This window comes from Taurulus bubalis (assembly GCF_910589615.1).
Source record: "Taurulus bubalis genome assembly, chromosome: 6".
NCBI lineage: Eukaryota > Metazoa > Chordata > Actinopteri > Perciformes > Cottidae > Taurulus > Taurulus bubalis.
Window position 1 is genome coordinate 3,468,943 of NC_136594.1, and position 22,500 is coordinate 3,491,442.

The 22,500-nt window shown below is 40.9% G+C and overlaps 2 protein-coding genes across 2 annotated transcripts in view; both read left to right on the forward strand.

Moving 5' to 3' along the window:
* The window catches only part of abcc10 (ATP-binding cassette, sub-family C (CFTR/MRP), member 10), a gene marked incomplete at both ends in the record, with an annotated part of 18,476 nt that extends 12,945 nt beyond the window's left edge, over positions 1-5,531 (forward strand). The window contains 7 exons of the mRNA XM_079219909.1: positions 1-38; positions 691-848; positions 1,215-1,468; positions 2,326-2,471; positions 3,345-3,442; positions 4,700-4,812; positions 5,393-5,531. The exon at positions 1-38 is cut by the window's left edge and continues 132 nt beyond it. Coding sequence (XP_079076035.1) covers positions 1-38; positions 691-848; positions 1,215-1,468; positions 2,326-2,471; positions 3,345-3,442; positions 4,700-4,812; positions 5,393-5,531 — 946 coding nt within the window. The remainder of the gene's footprint in view (positions 39-690; positions 849-1,214; positions 1,469-2,325; positions 2,472-3,344; positions 3,443-4,699; positions 4,813-5,392) is intronic.
* A 15,826-nt stretch (positions 5,532-21,357) lies between these two features.
* Positions 21,358-22,500, forward strand: part of mrpl4 (mitochondrial ribosomal protein L4) — a 5,920-nt gene continuing 4,777 nt past the window's right edge. The window contains exons 1-2 of the mRNA XM_079220072.1: positions 21,358-21,471; positions 22,287-22,368. Coding sequence (XP_079076198.1) covers positions 21,424-21,471; positions 22,287-22,368 — 130 coding nt within the window. The 5' untranslated portion in view covers positions 21,358-21,423. The remainder of the gene's footprint in view (positions 21,472-22,286; positions 22,369-22,500) is intronic.

Here is a 22,500-nt window from a genome sequence, read left to right on the forward strand (position 1 = left end):
CGCCGTCATCCAGCACCAGTACAGCGCCGTCGACCCCGGTGAGTCCGTGTTGTGTGTGTGTGTGTCGGTCCCGTGACTGTGTGTGTGGGTCGGTCGGTCGGGTGAGGGGTGTGTGTGTGTGTGTGTGTGTCGGTCAGCCACGTGAGATGTGGGGTCAGTCACGTAAGGTGTGTGTGTGTGTGTGTGTGTGTGTGTGTGTGTGTGTGTGTGTGTGGGGGTCGGTTGGTCGGTCACATGAGATGTGTGTGTGTGTGTCGGTGCCGTGAGGTATGTGTGTGTGTTGTGGGTCGGTCACGTGAGATCGGTCCTGTGTGTGTGTGTGTGTGTGTGTGTGTGTGTGTGTGTGTGTGTGTGTGTGTGTGTGTGTGTGTGTGTGTGTGTGTGTGTGTGTGTGTGTGTGTGTTGTGGGTCGGACCCGTGAGGTGTGTGTGTGTGTGTGTCGGTCACGTGACGCGTGTCGGTCACGTGACGCGCGTGACGGTCACGTGACGCGCGTGACGGTCACGTGACGCGTGTCGGTCACATGACGCGTGTCGGTCACATGACGCGTGTCGGTCACGTGACGCGCGTGTCGGTCACGTGACGCGTGTCGGTCACATGACGCGTGTCGGTCACGTGACGCGCGTGTCGGTCACGTGACGCGTGTCGGTCACGTGACGCGCGTGTCGGTCACGTGACGCGTCTCTGCAGGTCTGGTGGGCCTGTCCCTGTCCTACTCTCTCTCCATCACCGACCTGCTCAGCGGCCTCATCTTCAGCTTCACGCAGACCGAGATGCAGCTGGTGAGCGTGGAGCGGACCGAGGAATACTGCGGCCTTCCCACGGAGCCGCAGCAGCAGAGCGCCCAGGTGAGGCCGACCCAACTCTGCCCGACAACCAGCCATGGGGTCCGGGATCTATAGCTGAAATCATAGTAACACACTTACTGGAGGATTTATACCAAAGTCTGGAGATGAAAGTGTTATTTTTTTGGTCCACATTTAAAAAGAGTGGCTACTTTACATGGAAAACAGATAAAATGCTAAATACAACGGGCTCACTTTTTACTTATTACACCCAGATTTCACTAAATGTTTGCTCATGGAAATTGGGTTAAAAGTCATGGAACCCATTGGTCAGAGTGTTTCTGAACCCTGCCAGTCTGTAAAAGTGTGTTTGAAGAAGTGCGTGTTGCGTTCCCTTGTTTCACGTCCCGCTCTCCGTTTCCTCCTCAGCTTCCTCCGGCGTGGCCGCGGCGCGGCGGCCTGGAGTTCCGCGGCGTGGTCCTGTCCTACCGGGCCGGCCTCCCCAACGCGCTGGACGGGGTCAGCCTGGCGGTGCGCCCCGGGGAGAAGGTGGGCGTCGTGGGGCGCACCGGCTCCGGGAAGTCCACCCTGTTCCTGGCCCTGTTCCGCATGGTGGAGCTGAACCAGGGCCAGATCCTCCTGGACGGGCTGGACATCAGCACTGTGGGCCTGGCTCAGCTCCGGTACGGGGGGACGGGTTCAATACTTCTTCCATCTTTAAGAGTTCTCCCTTCTTCCGCTTCCGTTTCTTTTCTGGTCCACTTCCCCAGTTTTCTGTGCCGCCAAATAATGTCAAAACTACTTCCACTGAGGCTGCATGATCCTCTAAATCTCAATATTAGAAACTGATTAACAGAAAAAAAGAGCAAAACTAAATAAATGATAAATGACTTAACTTTAGTCTTAAATTCAGTTTTTGAAGGTGCCGTTTCTTTGTGTTTTTTATTTTTCAGCGAGACCTCAACCCAAATATACTGTTTTCAGTTTCACATGTATTTTTTTAAACTTTATTTTTTGGACAAAAAACGCGACAAAACATCATAAACGACAAAAAGAGGACAAAATAAATAAATAAAGTAAATTAATCCTTAATTAAAACCAATCGCTCTTTACAATTTTTGATCCATTCTTTTCAGGTCAGCTGAGAACATTACTGTATTTTAATTGAAAAAATGGCTTCAAATTTAATTCTGACCGGCTTTAAAAAATATATAATTAATTTTTAACCTTTTTTTTAACAGCAAAGCTGCAATTTCTCTGGCAGCCACATGCAACACATACTGCATACTTGAACAGAAAACATAATAAATGCAGAAAACATGAAGTTATGTGAAGACAAATGCTTAAAAACACGCCACAGAGACACTGTAGGAGTCCAGAAGGTTAAAATAAAACCACCATCAGATTATAGTGTTAAATAATTGCCTTCCCGAGGACAGATAATCCTTGTTTTTCATCCATCATCTAGTTTAATTCAGACTTCAAAGACGTCGTCCGGTCATAACAAGGTGTTTGTGTGTTGTGGTGGCGCCCCCTGCAGGTCCAGGTTGGCCATCATTCCTCAGGACCCGTTCCTGTTCAGCGGCACCGTCAGGGAGAACCTGGACCCGTGCAGGCGGCACTCGGACCGGCAGCTGCTGGACGTCCTGGCCCAGTGCCACCTGGGCTCCGTGGTGGACGGGATGGGTGAGCGGCTGCAGAGGGGGAGGGGGGCGGGGGGGGGGGGGGGGGGGGGGGCGAGATCTCATGTGAGATCAGGTGTGTCTGTTTTTGAGTTAATCCGCCTGACTCACTGTCCTTGTATTTCACAAAATGCGCTCCGCCCTTCATCATTCCTGTGCGGCGGCACAACCACAGCCTTGATGAGCAAGAACGTCTGAAGGAGGGCTGCACCCTGGACACCTGATCCAGTTACACAAGATCCTCATCTGTGTCTCCTGCTGTCCTCTGATCATCCTCCTCTTCCTCGCTCATTTCAATCTAAAGATATTTAGTTGTTTGGATGCAGGAGAAATGTCCACTTCTTTTGCACCCCAATGCCCCTACTCCCTTCGACTGCGCCGGCTCCCGTGGTCGGGGGAGGTTTCTTAGAACGCGTCACACGTCTTAAGCGGAAGCTTCTGACCAGTTGGGTACCCAGCATGCCCCAATCCGACCACGTTTTGGCATAAAGGTTTTAACTTTTCCATTTTTCAACCGAACGGCACAGTTTTTTGACTGAAACTCCTTCCTAACAGGCCAATGCTTTTGTTTTATTGTGATTTTTCTTGGAGATTCCGATTCTTTCGGTCTTCACAAAGAGGGGTAGGGTGTTGTTTAGGCCTTGAAGCATGCATCTGGAAAAACTCGGCGGCCGCTCAAGGATGCATTTTTGGGGAATCTTGCAAGTATCAGAACTCATTTGGGGTTCATACGACTACTTGAACAGACATCACTGAGAACTCTAGAAGGACTTCTCTTGGGGTGCAAAAGGTTCAAAGTGAAGCATCGGCTTTAATGAGAAATGATGGTGATGAGGACTCAACACATTGTGTGTGTGTGTGTGTGTGTGTGTGTCAGGCGGTCTGGAGGCTGAGGTCGGGGAAAGAGGAAGAAGCTTCTCTGTGGGACAGCGGCAGCTGCTGTGTCTGGCCAGAGCTCTGCTGACCGAGGCCAAGGTGAGACCAGCTGTGTTCCTCTCCCAGCAGCTCAAACCAAACTATTATTCATCTCTTTATGCCTTCTATGTGGGTTTTTGTGGGGTCCTTTTTTAAAGGGGTAATTCAGATATTTTAAAGTGTGTTTGTGTGATGTTCTACTGCAGTAGATGGAGAACCAGTGAAGTAAATGCTCTGCTGTGGACGTATATTAGACGCCGAAAATATTCTATATCAGAATATTTTCACCTTTACTTTGCTGTCAGAACTTTCTGTCGGGGACTGAAGCCGTTATCTTTGCTCTTCTTCAAAGCCGCCGGACTCCGTTGACAAAAACGGTCATTTTATCTTGTTAGTTTGTGTCATTTTGGACTTTGGACTCTCAAAAACACCAAAATCACAACAATAAGAAACTAACCGAGCGACCAGCAACTCCTGGTTCTGAGGGGTAAAATGGCTGTTTTTGTCAACGGAGTCTGGTGGCTTTGAAGAGTTTCCTGTTAGAAAATGTGTCTAACAGCAAAATATACTAAATGTAGCATACAATTAAACTCAGATAGATTGTTATATATATATATATATATATATATATATATATATATATATATAATAACATTACTTTACTCCTGTCTGGTTCTCCATCTACTGCACACAAACACACTTTAAAACATCAGAACGGCCGTCTTTAACAGGCATCTTTTAATAAATAAATAAATGTCACCATCTCAAAACGTCTGTTTACAGTGCAACCAAACAAACTTGCGTTCTTTAAAAAAAAAAGTTTTCCATCACATCGAGAGCATCTGATTTCAAGCTGCGTGCGAGTAGTTTTCGGGTTTACAGTGTTTAGGGATTAGAAGTTGATATCAAGCCCCACCCATTTCTTTGTATTCTTTGTATATATTTTGTATACACACGGTTTGATTTGTTAGCGCCTGACACTTCTTACCTGTTTAAAGGGGTTAGTTGTGTGACTGCTTATTGACATCTTACCTCCTGTTGCTCCAATAATGAAACCTCCAAAATCAACACTGCCCTTGTAAGTAAATGTTTGTTTTTCTTCGCGCTGTAGCGCACGAGCCAATAAAACCCAGGTGGACACACGACAGATGCTCGTTATTTGTATTTTGCATTTTTAATTGAGCCTCTTGACACAAAGTCACTTTGACTAAAGCAATGTTTCCACCTGAAATATCATTTTCCCAGTAATTCCTACACTCGTGTCGCTAGTTAAATCACGGCGCTGGACCTTCAGACTCCGGTTCTGCCCTCATGCAGGTCCTGTGCATCGACGAAGCCACGGCCAGCGTGGATCAGAAGACGGACAAGCTGCTGCAGCAGACCATCAGAGAGAAGTTTCAGGACCAGACCGTCCTCACTATCGCACACAGGTGACGGCTTTTCTGATGCACAGATGCATGTACAATCCCTTCTGTAATATTACTGTCATTTTACTATAATCAGGGTTACGGTCATGGAAAACCTGGAAAAGTCATGGAGTTTTAAAACGGTTATTTCCAGGCCTGGAAAAGTCCTTGAAAGAAATAAAAACGTAAAAGTTTAGTAAAAGTCATGTAAATGTTATATTCATGTGTTCATGACGTTCATTTACGCTGAGTTTGAAATAATGAATATGCTTTTAAAAGAAAGACTCAAAATATAAGCAGGCATACATACAGGCATCTATATAAATGTTTATTCTTTTAATCAAACTATTGTCTCATTCATTTGAGTCATTTAAGGTAAACTGTATGCTTTGTATTCTCATTGTTAGTTTAAATACTACATTTACTCACTTTTTACTGTTTACACCCAGATTTCACTAAATGTTTGGTCATGAAATGTGGTTAAAAGTCACGGACATTTGGTTTAGTCATGGAAAAGTCATGAAACCCTTTGGTCAGAATGTGTATGACCCCTGCATAATTAAACTCCCCGTTAAACCCTTCGTTTAAACTCTTGCGTCTCCAGGATCAACACCATCATGGACTGCGACCGGGTGCTGGTGATGCATGCTGGGAAGGTGGTGGAGTTTGACACCCCGGCCGCTCTGTACCCAAACGAACCCCTCCATCTTCCTCACTGGACACTGGAAGGAGGAGTTGAATAAGATTTATTTTTATATTTTTATCCTGGAAAAGGTTCACAGAGAACTTGCTGACCACCTCTTCTTCTTCTGTGGGAGCAGATGAAGGAATGCCTTGCTCCAGGGTTCACATCCACAGGCTTTGGGTTGAGTGGACATCTTCTCCCTTTGTGCTGACACTTCTTTCAATGGATGCTTTTGACGCTCAAACAGCATTAAAGGTGGAGTCAGCAAGAAATGTTGTTGATATTTGAACTCGACACGAACAGTGTTTGTTTCCCATTCACAGACTCGAGGGCAGTGGAAGAACACCAGATTCATCCGTGCAACTGTATTGAATTATAAAAGCTGACTGAAACCTTTAACTGACATTTCCCTGGTTTTCTTGGTGGAGGAAAAACTCCACTTTTTTAATTTTTATTTATTACTACAAGCATGTAACGGGCGGCCATATGGTTTTCTATACTCAACCAATCCATCGTCATCTGGCCATATTTATTGTTTTTGATAATTCAGTGGTTTCTGTGGAGCCGTTTCAGGGTTATATTTTTCTTACATTTGTCTTTTTATTCTCTTAGTATGCACAAGGAAATAAATCAGCCAGTCACAGCTCTTATAAACCAGCTGTGTTACCTCATAAGGGGCATTAGTTGTACTCACATTTGAATATGCGCTTCACTTTAACACAGTTGACTTAAGATCCTTAACAAAATGGTGTTTTTTGTTGTTGCTTATGTTATTTTCCAGTTGAATCTTTTAACAAACTTCAGTCCTGATCATAACTGCAAAATACAAAAGAAGTCTTTACCTTTTTTAAATGCCAGTTTATTTACATACCATTGTTTTTTTTTCATGAGAAACAAAAACATAAAATGATGTTCTGTATACTAAATGCAAGTTTTTTTTCACAGTTTTGTTAAGATTTTGTCTGTAAAATGAGGTTTAAATGAAGGTCTGTTTTTGATGAAGTGATTTAAATGCAATTGACTGAAATATTTTCATAAATCATCTTAATAACTGCAGTGGTTGTATTGGAGGTCAGGCTGCATTTCATAGATATTTGTGTCTTGGTGTTCCTCTGGGAAGCTGTTTAGGTCCCCTGTCGTTTTGTTATATTGTGATATCTTCTGGACTAAAATATCCCAGTAGACTAAAATGTTTATCTCTGCTAATGTACGATGACCAATTCTACATTTATTTCGAGAGAATTGATACAGATACAAACCTTCTAATTGTTTGTCGGCAGTTAATAAATGGATCAGTTATGGTTTCTTACATTCGCATTATTTTTATTATTATATAAGATCACATGGTCAAAGGTTTTTGGATGTACATTTTCCAGTGTGTTTTTGTTTTCATAATTAAGAAATGCAAAGTCTTTTTTGTATAACCAGAAGTAATGTTTTAGAGCGAAAATGAAAAACCTTCAATCTGCGATGTCTTTGTCTTCGTGTATCTGGCTCGACTGTCTGTTAATTCGTTACAAACAACTGTGATTTCTTGTATTTGTGACAAATATTTCCAAACTTTTATCGACATCAAAACTTTGTATCACCCTGACTGTTTTGTACTGTATTAAGAAGTTTGAGGGAACTCAAACTAATGAACTAACGATTGTTTTCCTCATCGTGTGGTTTATCCAACTTTTGTCACAATGTCTGAGAGCAAAATGTGACGTTCCTAAATGTCCCCAAAAATATTGACTGTACTATAATGTGACACCCTCCAAAGAAATGTCACATTCTCATGTTTGAGAACAAACGAACCATGAAATATTTGGCTTTTTTGTTATCAAAATGGTTACCAATTTAATTATCTTTTGAACGATCAATGGATTAATCAGCTTGAACTTTAACTCAAATACAAAGTAGAATTACTGACTGAAAAACTATATATTTTTCTGGAATTGCCACTACATGCTTTGACGTAGTACTGAACAGAAAAACGTATTTCAAACACAAAGTCCATCTCCTGTAGTAATACACTGATGATGGATAGTATAAAGTACCTCATAAAACAACACTTTTTAATCTAACTACTCCTTTAACATATTCACATATAAATGCATAATCAACTGTGAAGGATTTCTTTTGTTGTTGTTGTTGGTTTTCTTTTTGGGGTTAGTCAACAAGGTTGCTATGTAATGAAGGTACTACAAAATGTATACTAAATCAGTTACTTTTGTATTTAATGCTGTTATCGCACCTGTTTTTTTTCTTTTTGGTGGTTTTGTCAACATGGTTGCTATATAATAAAGGTAAAAAAAAATATTAAATCAGTTACTTTCTTAATAAATGCTGTTGTCAAACCTATTTTTTTTTTAACGTCAACAGGTTTGTCAGAATCCATCTGACATAAGAGGTGCGATGGCTGGAGAGCCAATGAGCTCGCTCCGTTTCGCTCCACCCAGATTCACACCGTAATCACAGTGACTCACACGGGAACGCCTGCCGCGCCCTTGGCTCAGGTCAGCGTGTTTCTCACGTTAACGCCGATCACGGGGGAGTGTTTGGGTTATGCTTTCCTCTCGCTTATCTAGGTTTCAACTCACACTGTTTTTTATACGCGTGTGTGTGTGTGTGTGTGTGTGTGTGTGTGTGTGTGTGTTCGTGTTCCTTTCATGCAACTTTATACTTCTGCTCCAGTAATTCCAAGGGAATCATTGTAGTTTTTACTCTTTTAGTTACTGCACAAATTCAGATGATTGACACAACGTTTTTATAAAATAATACATTGTAATGTGTGACGCAGTTAAAACGAGCTGCATCATTAAAGTGATAAACTCATCAATGCGTCAATAATTATAATCTAATTACACAGATTTAGATTGACAATGCAGAACTTTAACTTGTAATTAAGAGATCTGAGTACTTCTTCTGTGTGTGTGTGTGTGTGTGTGTGTGTGTGTGTGTGTGTGTGTGTGTGTGTGTGTGTGTGTGTGTGTGTGTGTGTGTGTGTGTGTGCGCGCGATGAAAAGCAGGTCATGGATTCCAGTTGTACCTTCGTCTGTGGTTGTGTGTGTGTTTTTGTGTGCATGTGAGCCGCAGGCATGTGGTAGTCAGGGCGTGTTTGCATGAGGGTGTGTGTGTGTGTGTGAGGTGTGTGTTTGTGTTTATTGACAGTTAACGGAGGCGGGACATCAGAGGTGGAACCTGTTCGCCGGCTTCAGGTGAGCTATCCGTCCACCTGCCTGCAGCTCCTCTCCTCACAAGCTGCAGAGCTGACGGACCCGTAACTCCGCGCTGGAAAATCCTGGACACGACACACACACACACACACACACCTGCACCTGCACCTGCCCGATGGACCCTGAGGTCAGTCTCGTTTATGGTGTTGTTTTCCTGGGTGGTGCCGTGTCCTTAAAGCGGCAGGTTTTGGGTGACGGCGGTTCAGTTCCAGGCGTCGTCATCCGGGTGGTTTCTGTGCAGCGGCTTTTTGTTTTGTTGCATTTGCTTTGAATCAACTCTTGTGCATCATGTTCAACCAGCATGTGTGTGTGTATATATATATAAATATATATATATATATATATATATATATATATATATATATATATATATATATATATGTATATATATATATATATATATATATATATATATATATAAATGTTGCACACACGTTTTTTAAGCTTTCTGTTCGTCCTCTCGCCTTTTATCGTATCACTCATAATGACATTTTTCTAAGAAACAGAGCAAATCGTGTTTTATTTAAAAAGTCACGTCAGTTATATTTTGTATTTATTTATGTTTTGGTTTATTCGTTCGCCATGGTGCACATTAATAAACGTTAACCAAGAGGCTATTTTAAACCTGTAGTCTCTGGTCAGATGTTACAAAGTCACCCTAAAAAACTGAACATACGATTAAAATTACAAAATAATTCGTCATTTATCCTTTTATAGGCATGCAGAAACAATAATAAAAGAAGAGAGAATATTAATATCAATAGAAACATCATTCAGGACTCTTTCTATACTACATTGTTAAGTACTATTGAGACATGAAGAGGCTCATAAAACAATCCATGCAAATGCATAAATAAGGGGTGATTATGTTCATAGAAACACAGAATAAAGAGTGTGTGTGTGTGTGTGTGTGTGTGTGTGTGTGTGTGTGTGTGTGTGTGTGTGTGTGTATTAATTACCTCTGCTGCTTAATCACTAATGTGCTGATGGCTCAGAAAGTTGCGTTGCTAATGAAGCAAAAACTAATATCCGAGGAGCATGTTTTGATCGATCGCTATCTCTACTCTCTACTACTACTATTTTCCCTCTTTATAGCTGCAGCAGGTGCACTTTGGCTCACCTGTGAAATGTATAATATGTAACTCTTTAAGCAGTAAATCAGCGGCCTCGTAAATGATAATAATTTGAGTTCAGTACATTTTTTACCGTCTAATAGTTCTTTGTTTTGGTTGTTTGAATACTGGCTTTGTCGTTTCTTTTTCATCTCGTTGTGTCGTGACATCATGTTGTGGTTCACAGTTATTTTGTCTGAATGAAAGTTGACTTTTAATAGATTTCGTCCCAGCTGGACATCTTCAAACAACAACATATATTTCTTAAAATTTGAATTTGCCTCAGTGGGGCTGAGCATCATTTTAACATTCTGCCGTGTAATTTTCATTTATTTTGTAAAGAATCCCGCGATAAATATTGTGGGATTAATTTAGTGCTTAATGCCTGATGACATGAAATATTTTTGTTTGCGTGAATGGCGGAGAAATCGTACATTTGGATTAAATTCCACGCGTGACCGTGCCACACTTGTATTTTGACGCGTGGCGTTAAAACGGCAGTTCGTCGTCGTTTCCCACGATCTGGATGCAACATTGCGTGTCTGGACTCACTGGAGGTCTGCCAGTGCTTTTCTGTACTGACAGTTGGGTGTGGTCTTTTTTTTTTCTTCTTCTTTTTTTAAAACTCTGTGTGCTTAAAATAAAAAGAAACACCCAACAACAGAACACTTGTTCCCGGCGCTCTCGATAAACCTGTTCCTGGTTTCCCTCTCGGCCATAACTTAAATACCTGCGCAGTTACCTGGGTGTCACTCGCCCTCCTGTACGCGGCAAACTGTTCTCTGACGTTTATTTATCGTGAATCTTCAGTAAAAAATGAACTTGTCTCTCAGAAGATTGGCTCACATGAGAGTTTTGTAGTACACAATATTTATTTTAGTATAAATTACCTTGATGCACTGAGATCATCTGTAAACATGTAGACAAACAGAATTAAAACATACTTTAATGACTCCAAATGTAATGTAATGTCTCTAAAAGCTTAAAACAAATATGTACAGATTCAAATTTCATTGAACCTGTTTGCATTTTATTATTTGTCTCTTTTCTGCTCCTGCTGTCAACACATTGCGTAATAAGAGGCACTCCTTTCCACACTTTAGTTTGTTTGATTCATGCAACTGTAATACAATAAACAATGCCAGTGTTCCTCACACGTAGGCTGTGTTAGTTGGCAGAGATTTACCCCACCCAAATGTTTTTAATGGTCTTGTATTTCTTGTTCTCTGCTTTCAACCGTCTGCTTGGAAATAAAGCTGAACCGGCTGAAGACGGCTTCAGTGCGGATTGAAAAATAAATGGCTTCAAGAAGGATCAGATCCTTTACTTGAGTAAAAGTATTAATATATTAGTGTAAAAAATGCTGTTACAAGTAAACGTCGTGCATCTTAAGTAAAAGTGCAAAAGTATTGGCATCAATACTTGCATGACCAAAAGTAAAAGTACTCATAATGCACATTTAACACATTATGTCTCTGGACTATAATTGTTGATGAATTAATGTGTGCATCACTTTCATGTTGCAGCTGGTAAAGGTGTAGCTCATTTTCACTACTTTATGCTAGCTAGATCTATCTTCAATAATAGATCAGACTTTATTAGTTAATTTTATATTTTATATTAGTCAAATTAATCTGCAAAGTAACTTAAAGTTATCAAATAAATTATGTAAAAAATGTGCAATATTTGCCTCAAAAAACATAGTGGAAAAGAAGTATAAAGTAGCATAAATTGGAAATACCAAAGTGAAGTAGAAGTATGTGAAACTTGTACTCGAGTACAGTACTGCAGTAAATATACCTCGTTACATTATCAAAGCTTTAACATGTCGCAGATATGCAAAATGACTGTGAATATATTGAATTAATCTTTTATTCTCCACTTTCGGTTTAATGCCACTGATGGAGGCACACGGTTCATGGTACAAAACACCTGGACATTGTTTTTAGTTCTGTGTTAATAACTGTTAAAGTTCTGTTGCTGTAAAAAGCTCATCCCGTTGCTGCGAGCTTCTGTTTTAAACACGTTATGAACGTCTGTGTTTGCAGCCGTCACACCGCCGGGGAAGGACGCTCTGACCTCGGAGCAATCGGAGGAGGGAGGAGCTTGACGTTTCCAGCATCAACAACAGTTCCTCAGCCAATCAGGGACTGAGGGAAGGTGTGTCCCGTGACTTTCTACTGAAGATACTTTTTTTTACCACGTATTGCTTTTGACCGTTTTGTGTTTTAGCTTTTAGATTTTTAACAGTTGATCCCCACAAGAGTCAAGTCAAGCAGGAAATACTCACTTAAAATGTGGCATTTTTTGTGGCAGTTCACAATTGTGGAAGAACTACAGGATAGCGATTATTTTTCCTGAGCTCTCTGAAGACATTACAATGTGAAATACTTCTTTGGGACATTTGCTTTGCAGATTAATCAGATTTTCAAGCTGCATTTAAAACGCAGTGCCCCGTTAGTGTTAGTGCTAGGTTGAGGGGTTCTATGCTTCGGGTGATACATTATGATTAGCACTCTTTTTTCATGCACACACTTGCTTATTCTTTTTTAGGGGCAACAACAATCAATTTGTATCAACTGTCAAAAGCACTGAAGGTGTTTAAAAGTGCTGAAGGAGATGGAGCAGTTTGATGGCATGGTCCAAGTCCTCACCAGGAACAACTTGAGCAAGAGCCTCGGAAACTTGGACGAGAGTTCCAAGAGTCCTGACACGGTATGTGGAGTCCAGAGATTATCAGGTCAAAGGGGATTGAAACCCAGCATTAGTTCTTATTTGGATTTCCTGTAATTTAAAGGGCATTAGCACTTTCAGGACGTTCAACCAAGGGCTGTTTTTGCACTGCAATCTGCATTAAATTAATTGTCATGTGAACAATGGGAAAATTGATCTCCACCTCAAATGCTAGAGAATATTTACCTTTATAGAGGAACTTATAATTACATTCCAATCACAAAGTTGTGGTTATATTTCTAGATGCTGAAGGATTCCTACAACAAACTCTACAATGCCAAAATCCGGAGGTTTATGAAACGTGACTTGGTCGGTTCCATGGAGAGCATTGTGAGTGAGGAGCCAACTGTAACGGGCTCATCCAAGGGCACCCAAAAGACCGATGTGGGGTTGCCTCGCCTCGGAGTTGACTTTGGACTTATGAAAAGCAGGACTCGGACAACAGACATTGATGCTGATTCCCAATCTGATGACGCTGGAGAATCAACATATGACGGCAATCTGAACCTTCCACCTATGGGTGTCGGGTTTAATGGGAATGCTCTAAGTGGAGCTCAGGTACCAAGACTGAAATTCGATGCTAGAAATCCAAAGTTTAACACTCCAGACTTCCATTTGTCCAGAACATTACCAGAGGGTCCAAACACTACAGCTGGTATACAACTGCCAAATACTGATAGTCCATCAGTTGACTTGACAATGCCAAATTTGAAAAGACCTCAAATTGGACTGGAGAGCAACAGAACTTTGAGAGCTCCAGAAATGGGTCTGGACGTACAAGGTTCAGATGTTAGTACCCGTGACATGGGGATACACCTTAATGGGGGAAATATCACTAGTCCATCTTTTGACACCGGTGTTGGAAGAACAAACGAAATGCCAAAATTCAATCTGCCAAACCTGGGCCTCTCTGGACCTTCTTTCCGTAGTCCAGAAGGTGAGTTTAAGACACCAGATGTAGGAACCCCAGATGGTCTCTCAGGTAAACTCGGTCTCAAGTATTCCAAGAGACTGAAAAATCCAGATCTTAATCCGGACCATCCTTCTGGTTATGTCGAGTCACCTAACCTCAGGCTGTCTGGGAGATCTCCTGATTTAGACCTAGACATGCCAGGTGTTGAAGTATCACAACTTGATATACATGGGCTTAACATTGGCATGCCTTCAGGAAAAGTCAAAATGCCACTTGTGAAACAAAAGATTGATCTTAAATCTCCTGATTTAGATGTTGATAACCCATCTGGTAAATTGACTATGCCCAAATTTGGGTTCTCAGGCAAGGGGAAAACTGACGTTGAAACACCTGACTTAAGTCTCAAAACACCAAAGATAAAGGGTGGGATTCATGCACCCAATGTAAATCTACCAAAAGCTGACCTAAGAGGACCAGATCTAGCCTTTGGCATTCCATCGGTTGACACTAAAGTTCCATCTGGAAAATACAAAGCTCCTAAGTTTAAAATGCCTGAATTTGATTTACCAGACATTCAAGTTCCTGGTTTTAATGGAGATTTTAAGGGACCAGATGGTGAGTTAAGGACTCCTGACTTTGATCTCTCAGCCCCAAAATTCAAAGGAGCTTTTGGCTCCCCAGATTTGAATTTGCCGGAGATGGACTTTAATAAACCCAAACTTGATCTTAGTGGCCCAGACGGCGACTTAGATATGCCTTCAGGTAAATTCAAGTTACCATCAATGAGCAAACCAAATATTGGCTTGAATGCTCCTGACATGCATATTGACGCTCCCTCAAGCAAATTAAAAATGCCAAAATTTAACCTTTCAGGCAAATTGCCGAAAGGACCAAATTTAGACGTAAAATCACCAGATCTGAATCTTAAAGCTCCAAAGATAAAGGGTGGAATTGATGCCCCTGACTTGGACTTACCAAACATGGACTTCAAATCACCTGATCTCAATTTCTCCAGCCCTAAACTCAGTGGTGGAATAAATGCACCAGACATGAACATGCCCACGGTTGACCTCAAAAGTCCAAAGTTGGACCTGAATACCCCAAAGCTCAACATGGGCATGCCATCAGGTAAACTGAAAATGCCCGAGATTCATTCTCCAGACTGGGATGTTAAAGCTCCTTCAGGCAAATTGAAAATGCCGAAATTCAATCTTTCAGGAACATTACCAAAAGGACCTAATATGGACATAAACACAGATCTGAAAGCTCCAAAGATAAAGGGTGGAATTGATGCCCCGGGCTTGGACTTACCAAATATGGACATCAAAGCTCCAAAGTTTGATGTGAACGCTCCAGATGTCAATCTCGGTTCACCCAAAGCAAAATTTAAGATGCCAAAATTAAAGATGCCTGAATTTAGTCTTCCAAACCTAAAAGGACCTGAGATAGATGGCAATTTGGATGGTCCGGACTTCAATGTTGACGCACCCAATGTCAACCTTAAAGGTCCTAACGCTGATGTGGGAATGCCAGATTTGGATATTTCTGGTCCATCGGGTAAATTCAAAAAGCCAAAGTTTAGCATGCCTGATTTTGGGCTTTCTGGTCCAAAGTTAGATGGCCCTAACCTGGACCTCAAATCACCGGATCTCAATTTCTCCAGCCCTAAACTCAGTGGTGGAATAAATGCACCAGACATAAACATGCCCAAGGTTGACCTCAAAAGCCCAAAGCTGGACCTGAATACCCCAAAGCTCAATTTAGGCATGCCATCAGGTAAAATGAAAATGCCAGAGCTTCATTCTCCAGACTGGGATGTTAAAGCTCCTTCTGGCAAATTGAAAATGCCTAAATTCAATCTTTCTAGTCTAAAAGGACCGAACATGGACATAAACACAGATCTGAAAGCTCCAAAGATAAAGGGTGGAATTAATGCCCCTGACTTGGACTTACCAAACATGGACCTTAAAGCTCCCAAGTTCGATGTAAATGCTCCAGACGTTAACATTGGTTCACCCAAAGGAAAATTCAAAATGCCCAAATTCAAGATGCCTAAATTTAATATTCCAAGCCTAAAACGACCTAAACTTGATGGCCCAGATGTTGATGTAAATGCACCCAAAGTCAATCTCAAAGGTCCTAACGCTGATGTGGGAATGCCCGATTTTGATATTTCTGGTCCATCGGGTAAATTCAAAAAGCCCAATTTTAACATGCCTGGTTTTGGGCTTTCTGGTCCAAAGTTAGATGGCCCTAACTTGGACCTCAAAACACCTGATCTAAATATCTCTGGTCCCAATCTCAGTGGTGGATTAAATGCTCCAGACATAAACATGCCTGAACTCGATCTTAAGAGCCCCAAACTGGACCTTGACACCCCAAAGCTCAACTTTGGGATGCCATCAGGTAAAATGAAAATGCCAGAGCTTCATTCTCCAGACTGGGATGTTAAAGCTCCTTCTGGCAAATTGAAAATGCCTAAATTCAATCTTTCAGGTACATTACCAAAAGGACCGAATATGGACATAGACACAGATCTGAATTTACCAGATCTGAGTCTGAAAGCTCCAAAGATAAAAGGTGGAATTGATGCCCCTGGCATGGACTTACCAAACATGGACCTTAAAACTCCCAAGTTCGATGTAAACGCTCCAGACGTTAACCTTGGTTCACCCAAAGGAAATTTTAAAATGCCCAACTTGAAAATGCCCAAATTGAACTTCCCAAACCTGAAAGGACCTGAAATTGACGGAAACTTTGATGGTCCAGATATTGATGTAAATGTACCCAATGTCAACCTTAAAGGTCCTAACGCTGATGTGGGAATGCCAGATTTGGATATTTCTGGTCCATCGGGTAAATTCAAAAAGCCCAATTTTAACCTGCCTGATTTTGGGCTTTCTGGTCCAAAGTTCGATGGCCCTAAACTGGGCCTCAAAACACCTGATCTAGATATATCTGGTCCCAATCTCAGTGGTGGATTAAATGCTCCAGACATAAACATGCCTAAAGTCGATCTAAAGAGCCCCAAGCTGGACCTTAATACCCCAAAGCTCAACTTAGGCATGCCATCAGGTAAAATGAAAATGCCAGAGCTTCATTCTCCAGACTGGGATGTTAAAGCTCCTTCTGGCAAATTGAAAATGCCTAAATTCAATCTTTCAGGTACATTACCAAAAGGACCGAATATGGACATAGACACAGATCTGAATTTACCAGATCTGAGTCTGAAAGCTCCAAAGATAAAAGGTGGAATTGATGCCCCTGGCATGGACTTACCAAACATGGACCTTAAAACTCCCAAGTTCGATGTAAATGCTCCAGACGTTAACCTTGGTTCACCCAAAGGAAATTTTAAAATGCCCAACTTGAAAATGCCCAAATTGAACTTCCCAAGCCTAAAAGGACCTGATATTGACGGAAACTTTGAAGGACCAGATGTTGATGTAAATGTACCCAATGTCAACCTCAAAAGTCCTAACGTTGATGTGGGAATGCCAGATTTGGATATTTCTGGTCCATCGGGTAAATTCAAAAAGCCCAATCTAAACCTACCTGATTTTGGGCTTTCTGGTCCAAAGTTAGATGGCCCTAACCTAGGCCTCAAAACACCTGATCTAGATATATCTGGTCCCAATCTCAGTGGTGGATTAAATGCTCCAGACATAAACATGCCTAAAGTTGATCTTAAAAGCCCCAAACTGGACTTTAATACCCCAAAGCTCAATTTAGGCATGCCGTCAGGTAAAATGAAAATGCCAGAGCTTCATTCTCCAGACTGGGATGTTAAAGCTCCTTCTGGCAAATTGAAAATGCCTAAATTCAATCTTTTGGGTACATTACCAAAAGGACCGAATATGGACATAAACACAGATCTGAAAGCTCCAAATATAAAGGGTGGAATTAATGCTCCTGACATGGACTTACCAAACATGGACCTTAAAACTCCCAACTTTGATGTAAACGCTCCAGATGTTAACATTGGTTCACCCAAAGGAAAGTTTAAAATGCCCAAACTGAAAATGCCCAAATTTAACTTCCCAACCCTAAAAGGACCTAAAATTGATGGAAACTTTGATGGCCCAGATGTTGATGTAAATGTACCCAAAGTCGACTTCAAAGGTCCTAACGCTGATGTGGGAATGCCCGATTTTGATATTTCTGGTCCATCGGGTAAATTCAAAAAGCCAAAGTTTCACCTGCCTGATTTTGGGCTTTCTAGTCCAAAGTTAGATGGTCCTAACTTGGACCTCAAAACACCTGATCTAGATATATCTGGTCCCAATCTCAGTGGTGGATTAAATGCTCCAGACATAAACATGCCTAAAGTCGATCTTAAAAGCCCCAAACTGGACTTTAATACCCCAAAGCTCAACATGGACATGCCATCAGGTAAAATGAAAATGCCAGAGCTTCCTTCTCCAGACTGGGATGTTAAAGCTCCTTCGGGCAAATTGAAAATGCCTAAATTCAATTTTTCAGGTCCAAAGGGACCAAATATGGACATAAACACTGATTTCAAAGCTCCAAAGATAAAAGGCGGAATTGATGCCCCTGACTTTGACTTGCCTAAAATGGACCTTAAAGCTCCCAAAATGCCACAATTGAAAATGCCGAAAATGAATCTACCAAACCTAAAAGGACCTAAGATTGATGGAGACTTCGATGGCCCTGACATCGACTTCAATGCACCCAACATCAACCTTAAAGGGCCCAAAAGTGACTTTGAAATGCCAGATATTAGTTTGGATGGCCCATCTGGAAAATTTAAAAAGCCACATTTGAAAATGCCTGATGTGGGGTTTTCTAGTCCAAAGTTAGATGGCCCAAACTTTGACTTCAAGTCACCAGATCTTAATGCCAAATTACCAAAAGGACCAAATTTGAATTTAAAGTCAGACTTTAAAACTCCAGATTTTAATCTCAAAACTCCAAAATTGAAAGGTGGAATTGATCTCCCCAAATTAGGATTACCGAAAATGGACCTCCATGCTCCAAAATTAGATATGGACACTCCAGATGTCAACATGGGTTTCCCCAATGTTGATATAAATGGGCACCTACAGGGGCCTGACTTAAATATCCCAAATGTAGACGTCAATGGTCCAAAAGGAAAATTTAAAATGCCAAGTATAAATACACCAGACCTCAGTCTCTCTGGACCTAAGGCAAAACTACCAGACATGAGTCTTTCAGGACCTAAGCTGAAGGGCCCTGGTCTAAATATGCCAGATTTACGTTTGCCGGATACTAGTTTCAAAGCTCCCAAGCTGGACCTCAATGCAAAACGTCCTGATCTCGGGATAAACGGTAATTTAGGACGACCTGACGTGAACTTTACTGCCCCTATTGTCAAAGGAGGACTAAGAAGTCCAGACTTTGGCATGCATGTTCCCTCAGGAAACATCCAGGTTCCTCAAACTGATTATGACAGAACAGTCAAACTCCCTAACTTCAAGACGCCTCAGTTTGCAGGTCCAGACATTAACGGGGTAGGGTCTGATATTGACTTTGGTGCATCTATGAGACCAACTAATCTGGATTTTTCTCCTCCAAATGCAAAACTGAACATGAAACCGTCACAGTTGATAGGGGATTTCACCGGTCCAAATGTAAAGGCTCCAAACATGCCGAAAGTGGAAATGCGGAATCCGCAGCTGCAGCTAGGATCTCCAGATCTGAACATTGATGATCTGTCACCTAATTTCAGAGTACCTTCTTATAGTAATCGCAGATCAGATATCCCAGGGGTGAACATGAGAATGCCCGACCTGGACGTAGACGGAGACGTCAGACTTCGTCACACTGACAGACATCCAACTACGCACCAAGTGAGGTCCAGCTACCCTCAGGTGGACGCTGGTGTCGGCCAACACTTTAATTTCAACCATTCAGATCTCAACATTGATGATTTCACAGGAAAGGATTATGTGCTTAGATCAAGAGGTTCAACTATCGACTACAAGGCGCCACATGGCCATGGACAGATGATCTCCCCGTCAGGTCGTAACACTGGAATGAGGGACCCCAGAAAAACAAATACAATGCATTCTGGTGCCATTGATATGCGTGCAATGCAGCAAAGAGCCATGCAGCAAAGAGCCATGCAGCAGAGTCCGATGCAGCAGAGAGCCATGCAGCAGAGACCTATGCAGCAGAGTCCGATGCAGCATAGATCAATGCAGCAGAGTCAGATGCAGCAGAATCAGATGCAGCAGAATCAGATGCAGCAGAATCAGATGCAGCAGAGACAGATGCAGCAGAGACAGATGCAGCAAAGAGCGATACATAACGCAAGTTTGCCACATTTATCTCAAGATCCAAGAATAAGAGTCCCTGACCGCCCAGGCGAATACTACATCACTTCTTTTCCCCACCAAGAGCAAAATCAAAGAATGCAAAACCCCAAATATAACACACCTGACTTTCATCAGCGGAACATGGACCTTGAAGTCCCAGCAAGAAGTTACCAAAAAGGGGGCTCGGCTTCATTTTTTTCCAACCTCATGTAGGTTTAAACCACTGATCAGCACAATATGATGGTTTTTGAGTGTTTCTAAGTGTATTGGATGACTTTTTGCAAAATGTATCACTTACTTATTTAAGTTTGTTTTGTTTGTTTGTATATAAAACCAATCTTGTTGCTTCGTGATGGTGAAGCCTCCTTTACGATACAGCATTCTTGCACTTGTTTTATATGTAAATTAATTAGTTTACCACATTTTGTAATTTGTACTATGTTGTACTTGACAAGAAGGTATTATTTCTCTTGTATTATTAAGAGTATTATCTACATTTAAGTTTAGTTTTGCCAACCAAAATCTCCTAATTTTTTCTGCAATTTACTGCAGTCTAGATTTGTTGTGTACTATTTACAAGATAAAAATATGTCAATTGTTTTGTTACATATTATCAACTTAAAATATCTTGTTAAAATATCCAAAGTTGTGCATATGTTCATATTATACTGTCAATATTTTTTAAACTCAATTTATTTTTGTATTCATTGGAGTCTATAGTTGAGTTTATATAATTTTTATAACCATTTGTGCTTCAACAGAGTTTTCCTTCAACATTTTTAAGCCTGAATATAATGATAATGCAATTATTTAAGATGATTCTAAAATGTAAAACCTGACAAGCTGTTTTAGAGGGGACCATGAAGCTGTTAAAATGGGTTATTATGGGAAGACCTTATATTATGTTATTGTATTGTACAAAATAATAAACACAAAAGAATTGTATATTATTTGTTTCCTGATACATTTTTTTCAAAAGATACTTAAAGTACAAAAAATAAAAGATACTCATTATAGAGAATGGCCCATTTCAGGATATTACACATTATATCATTAGATTAATGTTCATCACTTTAATGTTGCAGATGGTACGGTGGTGTTTTTTATTACTTTACAGATATCCTGCGAGGTAACATAATAACCTATATGAATACATCATCATTTATATTTTATAAATCTGCAAAGTAACTATAACTGTCAGACAAATGTATTGGAGTCAAAAGTACAATATTTATCTCTAAAATGTAATAGAATAGAAGTAGAAAGTACCAATAAATGGAAAATACTTCAAGTTACCTTCAATTTCTACTTTAGTACAGTACATGAGTTAATTTACTTAAATTCGACCATTGACAATAACCATTTAAAATGTTAACGTGTCCTCTTGAGTGTTGTATTAAGACATAATTAAATAATATCCTTTAAGAAATCTGCATCATCGTTCCCTGAGGTTTTGTGAAGAATTTCCCCCTCCGGCCGCTAGGTGCCGCCACTGTTGTCGCAACAGCGCCCGGACTACGTCATCAACACGGGCCGACACACCACACGGGAAACCGCGACCACGACCTTTCAGTGCTTCGAGCGGCCTGAGTTCGTTTGTAATGTGTATTTAAAATGATTTAAGATGTTTTAAGTGTATTTTTGCGACTTTTGAAAGACAAACGGGACCGAAATGCTTCGCTGTACGCTGCTGGTTTGCGGCAGAGGAGTCGTGAAAAGGGTGAGCAGTGAGTTTAACCCGAGAGAACACAGGTTATCTGTTTCATGCGTCAGCCTGGTTCAACTATAATATATATATATATATATATATATATATATATATATATATATATATACATATGTGCAGCTGTCTGCTCTCCACGTCTAAAACAAACCACTCATACAAAGTCATGGAGATCTTTCTACAACCTAAAGCGCGAACGACCATTTAAATGTTTACAGTTTAATTAAGATGCTGATCATTTATATGTATTTATTCAGTTGTGACTTCAGACTTTAACTCACATGTTTAATAATCATAAACCTATGTGATATCTGAGTTTAAGTGATGAACAGAAGGGAATATGAACATGTTATATATTTAGATTTCTTGATAATTGTTTCCCCTTAGATGTAATACAGTTATAGTTTAGTGCTAATAAATCATATTTTGTCTCCCCACACTGTCCTCTTCTCTTGCATTCAGAGATATGAGATAATAATAATAATGTCAGTTGACTTTTAGACGACATATATTCGATATTGTCGTCAATCTACAGGTGTGCGTTTGCTCTTTTATGTCAATAAAACATCAAGAAGTTGTTAAAAAAATACTCACAATTCCACAAAGCCAAAGGAGACGTTCTCATATTCTAGAAATATTCCATTTAAATTGATACGAAACAGAGAAGAAGCTGGAACCTTTTCTTCTCGTTGTTTCATATTTGTGGATATGGAATATTTCCGATAGTCGGACACGTTTCCCGAAGACGTCGCTCTTTGATCCGCATGTCGTTGTTTACTTTGACTTTTACCAACTCAACGTTTCCTCCTCAGTTCTCCTCGTCGTTCTCCAGTGAGAACGTTCTGCCGCCCAACTTACTGCTGCCTAGCAACCTGGTGGATCCTTCCAGACTGAGTGAGTCTAACTTCTATTACCACATGGAGTGAATATTTCCTGGTTTCTTGCCAGTTCACTGAATATCTTTTGACTTTTGGACAAAACGAGACATTTGAGGAAACGCAGATCCACATTTTCCACCATTTCATG